This window comes from Typopeltis vanoorti, chromosome 6 (assembly GCF_054136105.1).
Source record: "Typopeltis vanoorti isolate ZY-2024b chromosome 6, IOZ_Tvanoo_1.0, whole genome shotgun sequence".
Taxonomy (NCBI): Eukaryota; Metazoa; Arthropoda; class Arachnida; order Uropygi; family Thelyphonidae; genus Typopeltis; species Typopeltis vanoorti.
Window position 1 is genome coordinate 50986692 of NC_143554.1, and position 17543 is coordinate 51004234.

The 17543-nt window shown below is 35.2% G+C and overlaps 1 protein-coding gene across 1 annotated transcript in view; it reads left to right on the forward strand.

The window, feature by feature from the left end:
- Positions 1-17543, forward strand: part of LOC150105448 (patched domain-containing protein 3-like) — a 67885-nt gene that overhangs the window by 40527 nt on the left and 9815 nt on the right. The window contains exon 2 of the mRNA XM_090393966.1: positions 13366-13698. Coding sequence (XP_090250092.1) covers positions 13366-13698 — 333 coding nt within the window. The remainder of the gene's footprint in view (positions 1-13365; positions 13699-17543) is intronic.

Consider the following 17543-nt stretch of genomic DNA (forward strand, 5'->3'; position numbering starts at 1 on the left):
ACTTTCTACAGACTTTACAGCCCGCTAACTTTGAGCAATTTTTCCCTAAGAATATTAATCGGTCTGAAGTAAACGGTTTAAATTCGATACCAGGAACATTGTGTTGAATATAACGTGCATTAAACGATCTTCCTACACAAACCTTTTCTTTAGGATAAGAGCAATACCGAGAAAGTGAAGCATTCACTCTGCTGACACTTCCGGGTTGGATGGAGAATTATTTCGAAAATTAAGGAGAGCGCTCAAATACTAGACAAGCCCTAGTTACCTACTTCTAGAGATGTTCATGCGGAACGGCAAGTTTTACTGCTTCGGAACTTCATTTTTACGGACAATACGGAAATTGCAATACACTAATGAGTTTATATTGGAATTTTGCTGAACTTCTTTTTCTGTATTTTAACTTAAGACATGGGTATTTATAAATTCATTCATAATTACTATAACTTGCCACTATAAAACCAGAGATGTTCCGAATGCCTTCCTAGGGGATGAATGAAATTCAGAAGGAAAAAGTCTGGATCAACTGAGTTTCAATAACACAAGAAGTTTGAACTTTTTGGAATGTTTCCAAGTCATTACGATATCTGCATGTATGAGAGTATAATACTTCTCATTTTTATACTGAGAAAAGCTGGAATGTGGGTATTTGTCAGGAAAGAAATGAGATTACATCGTGGCTTTTATCCTCTTAATTACTTAATATTACTATTCTATTCCTTACAGAACTGTTCAATACCGAACTAGAATCCGTAATCCATCGTTATACTGGGTTACCATTCGCAAAGTGCTAACTTTAAAACTCATCGAACCAGATTTGTTTCCCTCTACTGTAGCGGCTCTTTCTTAGTATTTTTCACGAAGTTGAGATTCATTAAATTCCAAAAATTAAGGATATCACTAATTTTCGTTTATTTCTAAACCGAATTATCTACGGACTAAGGATAATGACTTCACAAGCATCCATACCACTTGAAGCCCACTTGCACAACCAACCCAAGAGAGGATGAGTGTGTTAAGCGTACTTAACATTTAAGAAATGAGTAACCAAACAGAACACGATCAGTTTGTAAATTTTGAAGATAAAGATGCATCATACCTCAGCAGCCAAGTAAAATCTGGCCGCAGCGTATACGACGGTGAGGGGGGGGGGGGTACAAGCCTAATAACTATTAACCCAATCAAATGTTCGAAAAGTATTGAAATAAAAATCAATTTCATTAACATCTACAGAGTAGATGATCCAAGAAAACCAAAAAATATGATAGCAATATAGTTAAAGGTAAAAACGTTAACCCTTAATGGATTTCTCTAGAAATGAAGCAGGAATAATAATTGAATGATACTTGCAAGAATATACTGGGTATAGCATAATTTCTAATTATGTTTAAGTAAAGTTTAGGTAGGATGAGAATGTCTGGTCCCTATCGAGATTAACTCTTTTATAGCAAGAAAAAAAATGACAAAGTGTGTAATTTTATATCTATGTGGAGTAGAAAGAAAAAAATCCGGCAGGAGAACGAACTCTTGCATTAATAAACAGTGATACTATTTCGATGCAAAAAGAAAGTCGATGAAGGTAATCTTTGTGTGTGTGTGTGTGGGGGGGGGGTTAACAAGTACGGAAATAATTGTATGAGATCATAAATGGTGCATTTCGTAATCTTGTCACTATACAAGATTACGAAATGCATTTCGACATCACAGGTGTGCACTATAGATATATTTTTCCCTATTTCAATAGCTTCCTATTAGAGCTTAGACGAGTCGATAAATTTAAAATATATATCCACAGTACCAAATTTCATTAATTCTTCTCACTGGATGGAAGTGACTTCGTTTTTTTTGCCAATAAAAATGGTCCTGTTATAGCGCGGGGTTATGTTCATCAACCGGTCTTGAACATAAGAGTGAAAAGATTATTTACTTATGAACGTCAGCAGGTTCTTGCATTAAGTACAAATAGTTTAACACTGATAGTTGAATTTTCGGTTGTCGATATTTCGTTTACTATCGCGAGAAAAAAAAAATTGCAGTGTTCTAAAAAATAGTGCGGTTTATGAAAGCACTATCGTTATGGCAAGTCGGGTCTAACAGAGACCATGCCATGGATACTCCTTCACACAGGATCAAATGGAAGAAAACAAAAGTGCTACACGGACGTCATAAGTCGCAATGTTTTTGGAATCAACGGCAGATTTAAAATTTTACTTCAAATCTCAACAAATATGGCTGTAGAGATTTACCAAAAATCTGGGAGACATTCATTTTAAGACATAATTAATACTTGTTTTCTCTCTTTTTCCAACATAGATGGTACTTAATTATGACTTCAGGTGTTGTCCATTACATTTTTTTGTTAGTTTTTAAGCTAGTCTCACTGTTATACTGAGTTGTTTTGTGTACTGTGACACTGTCCTTGTGCTCTGAAAGTGTTGGATATAATGTCGGCTAATAAGCTATTATTTTTGTATCAGTCTGTCGTAATCAATACTGTGAAAATAAATTAACATGTACTACCAAAACAAGCCTTTCCATGCGTGCGATTTATGAAACGTCATGATTTTTAGCTTATGTAATGAAGGCAATATTTTTGTCTCATTTTTGCATGTCAAATAGTAGATTAAAATAAAATTTTAATAAAAAAATATCGAACCTAAAAGTCCATCCAACTGGTATAAGAAATTAGCATTAGTTGGAATTGTTTTGCCAATAAAAAATAATCATATTGAAATCAAAACTTAACAGTGGAATATTCTAGTGTGCATCCTGAACTTCAAATCTTATTAAATTCCATACAGACAGAGCAGTTACTGTGATACGCAATTTCAATATGGTTCGCCCATCTGTCCCTGCAAACGGCCTGCTTGAACGCTAGGAGATGGCTGGAAAAACCTCAATAAGGGGTTTCGAATACTGAATTTCAATCAAATCAAGCCAGATTCCAGAAATAGCTAACGGACAGACATAAAACTGAAAATGAGGCAAGTTTTAATATCATAAAAAAATCCGTCGGTTTTGTGAGAAAATCAGGAAATGAGCTACCAAGAAGCTGACAACTGACATTATCTGGAAATAATGTAACAACAACAAAATAATAGTTATTAGCCAACGATTACTTCTGGAATAATTTTCGTTACCTTCCTATTAAAAAGAACAGATGTCATCTGTAAACATCTTTAGGGCTATAACAATAAATCAGTTTTCGGAAAAGAGTAAATCGGGCCAGCTGATATGCTCTACAACACACTGCAAATGTTCTCATCCGCAAAACAAGTCTCGAATCCGGTATTACTCTGTGAAATGTAAATTACTTGGACGTGTGCTATGTAATAGTGCATCCGTTATGTAATTTTAAAACCAGGGCATGGAAAGATACTAATGGAAGGGGATATTTTTCAGTGTTTTTTTTGTTTATTTGTTATTATTGTTGTTGCCTTTCATTGATTTAATATTTTAAAAACATCTTTAAATATAGCATGTGAAACTTGAATAAGAAGTTCCGTTGATAAATTTTTAATCCACATCACAATTATTATACAGACCATTTTCTTTAAATTAGTATTAAGCTCTCCGATGAAATTGTTCAAATTTATGAGCAATTGTTACTGCTCATGCTGTTTTCGTACGAAAAAGCATACTTCTACAATTAATTTTGCCAACCAGTGATGCTAATCAAGCCAAATATTTGTAACTTCAATGTATTGTTCCGTATACGGCTATTTCAATTAAATGTGTTAGCCGATTGCATACAGAGATGGAGGGTTCAGTCTTCCGGAAATTCGGATTTTTATTCCTTAGAACAGGTAAACCAGTTTGAACACATGACATAAAATACTCACCTTTAGGGATGCATTACAGGAGTGGGAAGCCTGGTGCATCAATTACCTAAGTCTGCTAATTAGGGAACTCGTCTTGGACAGATAATCATTCGTCATTTACGTATTATTACCAATTAGTACTCTTCAGATAATTTTAAAGCAAAGGAAGAAATGCTTCGCATTTCTCTCCTAGAAAGTATGAAACCGTTATACGCAGAAAGCATAATGGAAGTATCACTTTCGTGATCCTACTGGATGGTAATAAATTTTGAAGATACGGGCCTTAGAGCCATTAGTCGTCCTCTTATTTTGTATCAGTAAACGACGGGCAAAATATCCAATGCATTAAGCACCTTCATTATTATAGGTCTTCTACCGGGATAATTAAGTTCATCTAAGGTAATAACTGCACGTACTCCATTAATTAGCGGAATTTCCAACTTGTACACTATTAGTATGAAATATATTCAAGGTCTGTATACGCTTATCCGGAGAAAGCAGCAGCAATCGGAGGAAGACCGATTCCATTATCGCAGCCCGAGAATCTGCTGAAAATAGCAGCATATCTGAATAATCGCAGGCTCCTGAATTTCACATTTTCATCTCGTAAAATGTAATCTGTCCACAAGAGCGCATGAAATAAATGGACAAAATACAGTATACTGGTCTGCTGTCCTGAGTTGATTGACCTTTACTAAAAACAAAGCAATACGCGTAGCATGTTAACTTCTCCCTCCCCTCTCCAATATTCCTAGAGTTAGTTTTCAATGTTTATTATGACATTTATGCTCGAACATGAACATGCCTACGTGTTGATAACTCACAAAGTTAATTTATTTATCCTTTGTCCATAATTATTTTCTGGAAATAGGTGCTTCTCGTCGATCGATGTGAGAGCGCCGGATTTTCCTAATATTAGGGTCAAACCATGGTACTTTAATGTACGATGAGTTTTATAACCTTTATTGGACGAGATTCATAAATTTTCAGTGCTCGCATTCAGTTTGTGCACTGAAAATCTTTTAGAAACTCATTTGAGTTTCAACAGTTTATTACAAATGCTTGAAACAGTTTGACGAAAGGAGAGTGATACTGATTTTTAAACCACGGAAGAAGAAAAATCTAACGAAACCACGTTCAGAAGACATTGAAGCAGCCACGGTAGCATAATCGGAAAAAATTATTTCATACCATATCGGGGGAATACCGAGTGCAGTTACTCCTCACAAACTTTAAACCTTTCCAGTGACATATCAGTCGGATCTCCTTGATGTTCCAGTGAGATCTACACTGAACTCAAGAACAAGGCCTAACAGCTATAAGAATAATCCTCGTACATCGGGATGGGCACCTGGTTCTTGTCAGGAATGTTATAGTTATCTTCAATACCAAAACTACTAACATGTCAAAGCAGATTATCTGAGGTGATCATTATTGGCATGTTTCCAGCAAGGTTCTATATCCCGAATCCTTTGTGCTGCTTTAAATGTCAGAAATATGGTCGTTCTCAAACCAATCGTGGTTCTGCTATCAGTGTACAATGTAATGATAATCATGAGAATAAAGACTAAGATAAAATCGCCAAAATGCCCTGAGGAAGACCATCTAGCATATTCCCGAGCATTTCAAAGGACGAAACGAAGATTTAAAAAAAAAAAGCATCACTTATTAGGAAGTGAAGAGGCAGTATACTACAACAGTAGCAACATCTGCTAAACCCTCTTATGCCAAGAAAACTGCTGCAAAGAAAGTGTCATTGGTGGTGACACGTAAGTCAACTCTCTCTTTCTCACAACATTGCTGAAAGGTACGACTTGCTCTATTTCTCCTTAGAGCAAACAGAAAAATCGATATGGGCTTGCTTCTCAGAACATGCCAATAATGATCCCACTACATTAAAATCCATTACTAAAAAGTAATGGGACATGAACCACATGCCTGCAGACTAACAAAATACCCAACTTATCAACAGATAAGCTAGGTAATCCCTGCAGGAAGATGAAACAATGTACCTAGTTCACTAGAGGAGTACAATATGACGACGTCTTGCATATTTTTCCTAATGAAGAAATGGACGAACGCTAGCTGCCACAATTCTAAAAAAAAAAAAAAAAAAAAAAAAAAAAACCTTTTCTAAAATTTCTAATAGGAAACAGACGATACCACCAAAAAATAAAATGAAAACTTTTCCTTAATGAAATTACCGTGACAAAACATCGCCATCTGCATTCGGGAAACATACCTGAAGCAAGGCGGTGATCTGGCATTATGAAATGTAGCTCCGTTGTCAAGAAAAGAAAAGGGGGGGGGGGCTTATTGACGGAGACTCGCCATCCTAGTAACCATATCACCTTTTAAGTTCCACTTAATACCAACGTAAAGGCAAAGTATCTATTTTCTGTCATATGGAAACGGAAAGCATACTTCTAAATTGGAGATTTGGGATACTAAAAGATGTACACAATTTTGATCTCAGAGGTTTAAGATTCCATTTTTATCAAATGGAATCCAAGTGTTAGTGAGAACCGATTTCTCCCGATCGTAAACTAAAGAGGACACACAGTTCAATTTTAAGTGTTTCCCGTTTGCAGTCAGTTAACTCAATAACCGAGAAACTTGCAGCTACAAGTAATGCTCTCTACAAGAATAACTTCATCTTGCCATTCATATAAGATGAGGGTCATAGGAAGCCAGCTGCAGCAAGCAATGGAACATCTTTCAAAACGGACGATGTCCATTTTTGCCACAGATGATCCTAACTCAGAACTGAGACAAATTTTATTCAAATGTGCACTAGAAACCAGGTTCAGGGGCTTGTATACAACGATAAACTCGCCTTAATCCTCATACAGGACACTGATTAGATCCATATTTTATTATGGATCTCAGCTCTATGCTTTTGTCGAAGAGTACTCTATAATGGCTAAACCCTGATCGAGCCATAGAACAACAAATAGATAATTTCGGAATTCACTCTATCCGGGAATATATCGGAATTCACTCTATCTCTGTTGACGTCGAAGCGACGTCAACAGAGTAGGGATAGACTATTATATGCTACAAAAATAAAATCTCTGCCAGATATCACGTGGCCACATAATTTTGCCCCCACGGTGGTAAAATCTGTACAACGCCCATCAACTACCATAACGCCCTTTAGTTTAAGAATAAAATCTGTTAACAAGCTTGGGGGTTATTATTAATATTAGGATAAACAACATAGCACCTATGCGCCATATACACCTCTACCGTGACATTCATATAAACATCCATGTGACTTTTCTTATCTTTTTTGCAAGTTTCTTCCCCCCCCTCTTCCTGTTGTCTATTAGCAGCTCTTTCAAGCCCATAGAATCGAATACTCTGATTTAATGACCGTTCAAAATCACACCATAGTGGAGTCTGCTTGAGCTGTAAGCGATAGCGTGCTTTAAAATACCTGACTTAACCCGGCCTGGTTGACCGAGTGGTTACCGTATCCTCTCTCCAGCCAAAAGGTTGCGGGTTCGAATCCCGCCGTGGGCATGGATGTTTGTGATTGTCTTGGAAAATACTAGTGATGGTGGACTGTAGATGGTGTTGGTCTGGTTGCAGTTCCTTGTAGTAGGTGGATTAAGTGGTGACAGTTGTAGATGCCCTCTCTCGATGAGTCTTTGGCCTCCCTGGAGGGGTCGCATAATAATCGCTTTCTAAATAATATGCACATATTTAGAGTTCCTATTGGAAGCAAGCGGCTCATGTTAAGTAACCAGTCTTGTTGATGGCTGGCGGAAAGAGAGTTTTTTAGCACTGATCTTTGGTGCGTGTCGGAACGATTCTAAGTTTGGGTATTATCAAATATTTGTTTTATTGAAAACCTAGATACATTATTTAAACATTAAGTAACACTTTTCTTTTGCTTCTTTCAAAATCGCTGTCATCCAAAAGTCAGACTGGTCTCTTCTTCACATGCAATGAATCAAATTACCTTCTCAAGACGAGCAGCAGTAATGATGAACCCACTTTTTATCTTGGTACGGAACGAATACAGTTCACTGCGAGAATGATGTAGTTATTTAACGCTTACACGAACTGCACACAAGCGGTCCGCGCATGTCTTACAACCTTGACTTGTAAATCATACGTAAAAATGTTTAAGAATTCTGAGATTCAAAGAAATCGAACTGTGGGTGAAAACTAAGAATAAATTTGCATTATAGTATTAATTGATCTAAAACGGATTTAGACGTGAAGGAACGCATTCAAATCTTGCCTTCATTTTCGAGATTAAGAATATGTGCCTGGAATCACGGGTACAAAAGGACAGGAGAATTTACATTTTGGTATTACTACTTCATTACGTTTCCTAGAAATGTTTGAGAAACGTATCTATTTAATCACGTTAAATTATTGAAATTTCGGGATTGAAGATGTGTCAACATTTTTTGAATACAATGGAATCACCTAATTTAATATACTTACAGAAAAATACAAATACGGAGATTTCGCCATGGTACGTTTAGTATCACATTGAGCTCTGAGATATCAAATGAGTAATTTGAGGGGGAAAAAAGTGTGTGTATATATGTGTATATATATAATCATCTAATCAAAATATCATTTTATAAAAAAAAAATCTAAGATGCAGAATGTCCAGTTGTGGTAAAACAAAGAGAGAAGCATATGATGCTCCATAAGCAACTAATACAAAATCTGCAGAACATTAAACGCCATTAAAAATATGTACCTGAAATGGTACATATTTTTAATTTATTCTTCCCTGCGGCTATCAGTAATCAATCGCATCTCAGATAACGCGGTTCTAGTTAATTTTAATGTTTTTTCTAACGGATTTTACAGGTGTAAAAACCTAATCTGATAACTAATTTGACAGAAATAATATATATATATATATAAAATCAGCTGACTGCTTTTATTCCCTTTATAAGGAGCAGGCAAGGCAGTTTTAGTACTAACTTTTAGGGAGACTGAGCGGTTCAATCTCCACTGGTAGCCAAGCAGAGATAGCCAGCCCAAGACTGTCACTAATTTTCAGCGACATCCAGTGGTTAAGCGACGGCTAACAAGTGTCGCAATCTCGTGGTCATAATATTTTTAATGTCTGAAATAGTGTGGTTTCTACAAAATAAATGAATTGCCGCAACGAAAAACCAGTTTCCCCGAGAGGGAGGGAGAGAGTGGAGGTGAAAAAAAACGAATTCCCGTACCGACGATTGCCTAACTTCTTAGGGTTACCTAGTGCTGAGGAATGCAAACGCCACTTCCACTAAGCTACACAGGCTCTACAGAAATATATTGTATATATAATAGAAAAATTCTTTGATAGCCAAGAGAGCGATTAGTTGCACGACGATAGTTTAATTAAAATTTCGTAATTCACTTCATTAAGGTGAAGCTGTCAGATGTGATCAGCTGAAGGCTAACTAATCCAAGGGCGTTGGTGTTTCAGAATATGAATAAGTTTTATATATATAAATTAATTCTAATCAACAAATCCAGTATTTTTTTTAATTGGAATTAATGTTATGGTTCTGAAACGAACATTATCAGTTTCTTTAACAACAAAACATTCAAACTGATTTTAAATGGCAGCATATCTTGGCAGTAACTGCAGAAGAGACGGTACAGGTGCTTTGATTATAGTAATCGACTAGAAGCTTTTCCTATGTTTTTTTTTTAACTGATTTCGCAGGTAGCCGATCTGGTATAGGCAAAAAGATTTGTTATTGAAGGAACTTGGGTCTTTTAATTCAGTAACACAAAAGTCGATAGTAGAATATACGAGTACATGCAATTAAATATTTAGGTTACGAATCCCCTTATCTAGCACGTCACGAGAATAGTCGACCTCAACGATGGTCAGAGGCAGACAAGCTAAACATTTAAAAAAAAAAAAAAAAAAAAAAAAAAAAAAAAAAAAAAAAACCTCCGAAACGAGTGCCGTAAACTCCCGATGGAGAACAGGAAGACACTGAAAGATTGATATATTTAAATTAAGCTGGTTATACATTTCACCATACATATTCGTATCTATTAAATAAGAGAAAAGAATGGTTGAGCAGCTGTGACTAAATCAACAACTTGAATTCGCAGGAGTAACAAACTTGGGGATAAGAGAGCTTCTCTTCCCGAGCGTCTTGGATAATACTAAATACTATACTTAAAGTAGTAGCTGGGTAAAGTTTCTTTGCTATTACCACAGAAGCTTGGTTAGAAAGTCGGTGTATTATGACTGTGTTCTTATGGCTGGTTTGCCATGATACCTGTTATTGAGACTGGCGCAACTGTTAAGGTTTACATAATTGTCTTACAATTCGATAACACTTCTAGATTCGCTTAAGTTTAACCTTTGCTGTAGAATTACAAAATTTTGATACTCACTAATAGGTATTCCACAGCTACCAATATTTAATGCACTGACAGCGACAACGTTTATCGGCTTGACTACTGGGATGCAACGAATTAACATTACTATATTCATAATGAAGTAATCTGATTTAAACCATTCTTATTATGAAACAATTAGCAATATATTTCAGATTAAGAGCCCTTAATAAATTATGTATTAGAAATTGAAGGCATCTGTAACATTGTTTATGGTTAATGTAAGACTCGAGACACTTATAGGTTCGATTCAGACGATTAGAACTTCGTTATAGTTTGAATAAGTCGATCTTTGGGGAAAGAAAATGCGGAATTTTTTTCATTGACACTGGGTTTTGACCCCGCAACTCAAACCGACCATACCAGGTAACGGGTGTAGGATCAATCTCGAAATGAAAGTTGTACGCATCCTCGACTCGATTGCTTTAAAATCATTGGTAGTGATGAGTTTAGTAATCGGTGTAGAGTTGTGACCGAATGACAACCGATTTCCAAAAGATGGGTGCTAAACTCGTCTAGTACTAATTTATGGAACTTTAACTCGAACTAAAACCAATGGGTTAGGAACAAGTTTCAACCTTCCTCCATTCGGGGAGTAAAACTGTCGCCGATTAAAAAAAAAAAAAAAAAAAAAGGTTTAATTTTAGGATTTTCATTTTTGATTACTGCTCAATATTCATCCATTCCTCGCCATTATTTTCATATAACTTAAGTTACCAAAATCATATTTAGTTTGTATTCTGTCGTAAATGTACTATACTTGCGGAATTCGAAAATATTTTCATTTACAGAGTTACGGTCATTGTTCTGTTATAGCAAACTCGGCTTTAAAAACAGATTTTATGCTTTGATGGCACGATTAATCCTATCTGCATAAAATATGAATTATATGTAACAGTTTAAGAATCAGTAGAAGTTCAACTTGTTTATTCAGAGACGACTGGCATCGTCTTAAATTCATAAGACAATCAGGTATGAAGAACTAACAGACGAAAAGGAAAAAAAAATAACATGTAGCCAAGTATGTAGTGAAGCAGGATTTCGATCAGGCAATTAAGATAAACCAATCGTGTCTGAATAAACTAAAATACAAGCAGATTAACTTCCGTACTTGTTTTATGAGGTGTGTGAGAGAGACAGACTAAACGGAAACAGTATGAGAAGTTTTCGTGCCTAGTTTTAGGTCGATTGTGTTTAAAATACATCGCTATAAGTATGGGAATTAATGAAATAATCTAGAAGGTTTCTACGTTAAAAAAAGTTTATATTTTTCCATGAGGGTCTCATATTCATAAAATATCATAGTCGAATCCTTTGATTTAAATTAGTTACAATCATTAACCATGTATTAAATAAATTTTTATCAGCATTCACTATTCCAACTGAGAGGAAATGAATGGTAATATCGAGCTTCGTTTACTGCATACCCCCCCACCTGCGATTTGTCTTGTAAATATTTTAACACAGTTCACGACTGCAGACAAGTAATAAAAATATCTACGAATTTATCAATCTTATTCTCCAAGAGTAATTGTTAGAACAAATTCGGCCACCCTACGCTTTCCAAGTAGGATTCTCGCACTACTTAAGTCAAAATAAGTTCATTGAAAAATTGCGAATACTGAACAGATTTTGAAAGATACCACAAATGCGGTAAAACTTTATAAATCAAACTTTATTTTTAAATGAAGTAATTATCAATGGATAATGAAATGTCCGTAGGTTGAAAAATATTCATCAGTTAAACGTTGCAAAACCCGATTAATTGATATTTCACAATATAGTAAATCATTTGCTTGTTAATGATATGTGAAGAGTAATATCGAATATAATAAGACAATGGATAATATGCATCTATAAGAATAGTATACAAGTATATTAAAGTGCCTATTTCGTCCCAGGAGCATGTCCAGATTTATTTTGACCCAGATTATTTTATTTCGCCATTACGAATTGCAGTAATACATTTGAGATTATGAGTGAGAAACTGGCAGCAAATCTTGATATACCGAAGATACATTATTAGGAAAAATATTTCGCCTGTTAACGCACCCAGTTAACTGGTTAAAAAATCTTTTTATAAATAACGAATATGCAAAACATTAAAGCATTTAAAAAAAAAAAAAAACTGTTCCCTTACCTGAAATCGCTAAGGGAAAGAAAAAAAAATGGCCACTTGTGACATACTTCACTTAAGTAAACACAACAAGGTGAAATTCTATATTGCTTAATGGCGGTGATTGGTTTGCGGCTTGCATTAATTATGTACTATTTCTAAAATTGCTGTCAAAATCGTGTTATTATTCGACGGCTCATTTCTTTTTCTTTTCTGTAAATGAAACAAACTGCTGTGAACATTTCATGAATATCCTAAATATGTTCTTTCTTATTGGTACTACTACAAATAATAGGTAAGCTGAAAGTCGACTGTACCTCTTAAATGCGAAACGTCATCGTAACCTTACTGTTCTCAAAGCGATTTTTTTCCCTCTCGAAAAATTGCCATTATTTGCAGGTAAATGTTCCTTGGTACAATTAACTTTCCATGTTCATACATTTTTAAAATACTTGCTACTTTAATGTGCTGTTGAGTGTTTATTAAATAACACTACTTTTCTAAGCCGGCGCAAACTTTTTAGCACTTGCACATAACACAATACAGTATTTTGTTTAACCAACTCGAGCGCCATCACGTTAAAAATATTTATCCTAATATTTTATTTTGAAATAATAATTGTTATATATTTCTATGTTATCGGCGAACTAATTGTAAAAAATTATTTTTGCATCACAGAAGCAAAATAGAAAGGCACTTGTCATTGCAGAAACTATTTTATGTTTTATTTATTTCCCAATGAGTTATAAACGATACTATAAAATGTCATTATGCAATAAGCACGGCTTCTGCTTATCTGCAACCTCTATCTCGGACAGAAGGCTCTTGACATATGTGGATGGTAAATTCTCTAAAGGGTCATATAAATTGAAATAGTTTCAAGTTATAAGTTTTTGGTTAAAGTAAGACACTGGCAATATTTTTCTTAATTTTAAATCGTTTTTCAATAGATGCTACAAAATAAGTGATCTCTAAGAGATCAATTATTTGTAGTATCGATAACAAAATTTAAATTATGTTCTCATACTTCTTTCTCCCTATTAGGTATTGGTATGGACGATTCATTTGTACTGCTAGCGTCCTGGCGCCGAACTGATCCGCGTTTGAATGTGGTAGAAAGACTTGGACATACATATGCTGATGCTGCAGTATCAGTCACCATTACATCGTTAACGAACTTCATATCGTTCTGGATTGGGGCTATAACCCCATTTCCATCTGTACGGATATTCTGCATATATACAGCAACAGCTGTATTATTTACTTATATTTACCAAATAACTTTCTTTGGTGGTTGTATGGCTATTAGTGGATATGCTGAAGGTAGAAATTTGCATGCAGTCTTCTGTGTTCCTGCGATGCCAAAGTCACTAGCAAGTAAGTATACGTTTTTTTTTTAACTGTATTTTATAACGGAAATGCTTTCGGGCCCTTACTCGCGACCTCCATGGTCGCGAGATGCTACTAATGATACACAGTAAGGGAAAGGAACGTCTGTTCTGTTCGTTCATCTTGATCTGATTCAATGTAAAACGCAAACCATAGCTAAATATTTGACGATGACTTCCGATTTTCCTAGCTCGTATCCAAATCATTATAATAACAATTAAGCAGGTCGAACTTTAAAGTCTAAAATTACTTACTGGCCATGTAATTCTTTATGAAAGGTTCATTAATATTTTTCGCATTTTTACATATATGTAAAACTATACGATATTAAGTGTATTGTTTTGAATCTGTCATAGCCTTCATCCCTACATCAGGGTTGTAACTTAATATTACTTGGAGTATGTTCGCAGTTTTAGTGCCATATTAAGACAAATCTTCTTCCTTTTTTTAATGTAGACGGCGTACAATTCGAAAACAGTAAGCAATGATTCCAAATAAACCGTTTAATTCATTGCATATTGATCAGCACAGATCAAAGGTGTTAACTTCAGATTGTTGCTTATTCCATTTTGTTCTTAGAGCCAAATGGTACGTATATTTGAAATGCACTTAAGTTTTCATGCTCAATTTTCTCTATGCCGTTGCTGTTGTTTTCATAGACTCATCTTAAAGTTTGTAATTTTTTGGCTGTATGAAGTAGGATCTGTATAGGGAAACAGAGTTAGTGAGTTTGCATTTATATAGCCAGAACTTCATACAAGAACAGGATTATCTTAAATTTGCCTTGGTGACACGGTTAGAAAAGCCTTATTTTCTTGGCACTTTGCAGACCTGCACTTAGCCAGTTGTAAACAAAGTAGGATTTTTTCCAGCAAAACAACTATCTGAAGAACATTCGCAATTAACAGATAGTATATACACTTGCCTCTGTTCTTACATTTACGATAATCCAAACACAGATCCTTCTAAAGTAACGATAGTTTTTTTTAATCACATTTTATCAGTGATTTATGAGCCTGAAATTAATTCTTAAGCAGCATGACAAGGACTTTATTCTGAGGTTTCATTTCAGGGGATTTAATTGCAAATGGTAATCATTAAGCATGAAAAGAATGCCCTACTTGTAACTTTTTTTGTTTGTTAATTTAATATTTTAATTACAATCGATCCGAGATGATGTTATAACGACGAACTTAGAATTATCAGTCATTAGGATTAGGGAGGAATCAGGTGATTACGTATTAACTAATGCAATACTATTAATAGCTTAATGCAATCTTCATGTTGAATACTGTGTGAATAAGTACGATGTTTAGGGTTATAGCTGAGGTGAAAAGTTAAAAACACATTTAGAATTTAATTAAAAATTAATGGGTAATAAAAAATGCAGTTCACACTAGAATTCAGTATAGCAACACTGAAACTTAAAGAACCTTTTGATATATGTACGGTAAATTTTGTTTTCCTTAAATTTTCTATTAAGTTGAATGAAACGAAAAACTTCGAGTAATGTTAACATTTAATAAAATGTATTCATGTCATTGAGGTTTTATGATATTTAATGAAATTTTAGGATTGGTATTTGATATTAATTTCAAATCATTTGGCAGTAAGAATACTTAAAATGGGAGAAATGATCCTCTCCAGTCGAGAAATCTTGAACCGTTGTCCCACCAAACGTGGACAAAGATGTCTACTTGTATAAAGCGCTAGAGAAGAATAGAGATCTGCAAGTAATCTGTCATGCAGAACACTGACAACAGTATACAAAAGAACATGCAAGTAAATTATGATGCCTGTTACACGAAAGCTAGGAGTATCAGAAACGAAGTGCTAGTTTGTTGCCTTGGTCAATATGCAGGGACCTCAGATTATAGGTATTAGTGACACCTGGATATCAGAATCAGATATACTAACTGATATCGAGCATAAAGGCTACAGTATTTTTAGGATACAGGAGGGGGGGCGGAATGCCCTCATAATATCAGATGACTTGAATCCGTTTAGTTGAGGAACATGGTTGTTGTACTAGTAACATTTTATGTGCCAGTGAATTTGAAACCATCCGGTGTGAGGTGGAATCTTACAAGATCAATTGCATAGAGTATTGTTACAGACCTGGCGGATCAGTTGCTAGTGATTAAGAAATGCATCGCCAAATAGAGACGATGGGCCCGAAAAGAGTAATCATAATGGGAGACTTTAAATTATTCATATGTTGATTGGGTAGCAGTAAAATCTCATGAGAAGAATGAAACTGAATTTATTGCCCTGTTGCGAGACAACTTCTTCAAGCAGCATGTGACAGAAGGAATTCGCGATCAAAGAGTGTTAGATTTGGTTACTGAAACAGCCTCTGACAATGTAAAAGAAGTAACTTTTCTACCTCCGGTTGGTGGCAGTGATCATGCTGTACTCGCTTGGAAAGTGACTAAGTTTATGGATGTTCCATTCAGAAAAGGTTGCATGCTGCACTGCAAAGTAGGAAATTATTACCAGCTAAGGAGTATTCTGAGTTCGTACAGTGGTATCGTTGCTGAATTCGAAGAATATTGACGGTGCATGGGAGGCATTTAAAGTACTTAAATCGCGCAATATCAGAATGTGGCTCGACAGTTCGAAGAATAAATAGGGTGGGAGCAGGGTCGATGGAAGCGGGCATGCGGTGCATGCGGGCGCTGATACGAAGGGGGCGCCGCCGCCGGGGCATGGTTCATAAGTTCATTTTTAAGAAACAAAATTTTTATCATAAAAACCAAAAATTCTTAGAATGATCAATATTAAAATAAGGCCGGATACATTGAATAAAAATTTAAAAAAAATTGCACATTGACGCCTCTTTGATCAACCGGCTGTTGACAATTTGCAGCGAGAGTAGGCTAAATGCTTTCCTGCAAATGTTGTGTCTACTGCAGTCTATTTAAAGTGAAACGGTGAACGGTTTTTATGCGCAGAAACGAATTTTCGTACAAAACATTTGTTGCTAGTTAACCAGTCATATGGTATGCATTTTAGTAGGCTACTGACAGTTGCGCAGTGCGGACTATTATTTCGTCTCGGTGTCGTGTAATAATTTCTTGTGGGTGTAAAATAGAAATGGAATCAAAAATTTAAAAAAAAAAGTTATCCGGTGCACAAAATCGTAAGCGTCATGCTGCGAAAGTAGCAGATAATTAAGAAACAAACTGGGGCGCTTAATAAATTTATTAAAATATTCTGATACAGATTGTAACCAACTCGATGCATCAAAAATCAGAGTTGAAGAACCGTGCACCTCATCCAGTTTTCATGAAAGTACTATTGAACAAGATAACAAGACGCATGATTTAAGTGAAAAACAGTTACGAAAAGAGTTAGTTGCAGTTGACCACGAAACTAACACATTGTTAGTCGCTGTAAATTTAGAATATCTAGATGAATGGGGAAATATTGATGAAAAATTATGAGTCATTTTAATTGAAATGGGGCCTGTTCAAAAGAAAAATATAATACATCCCAGAGATACATGGTCGTAAATTTGGCGACACGTATTATAATAGAAAAATGGAAAACTGGGTGCTCGTGCCAAGAACATGGCTCATTTATTCCGAAACTTTAAATTCTGTTTTTTGCTTTTATTGCAAACTTTTCGCACCTACTGAATCAAGTAGTCTTGTAGAAGGTTATAACGATTGGAGAAATGTAAGTACAACTTTGCATAGACATCAGACTAGTTTAACTCGCATGAAAATTTCTTAAAATGGAAGGAACTGGATAAAAATTAAAAAAAAAAAAAAACTACTATTGATTGCCATACTCAAAGCGTGTATGAAATGGAAAAGAAACATTGGACG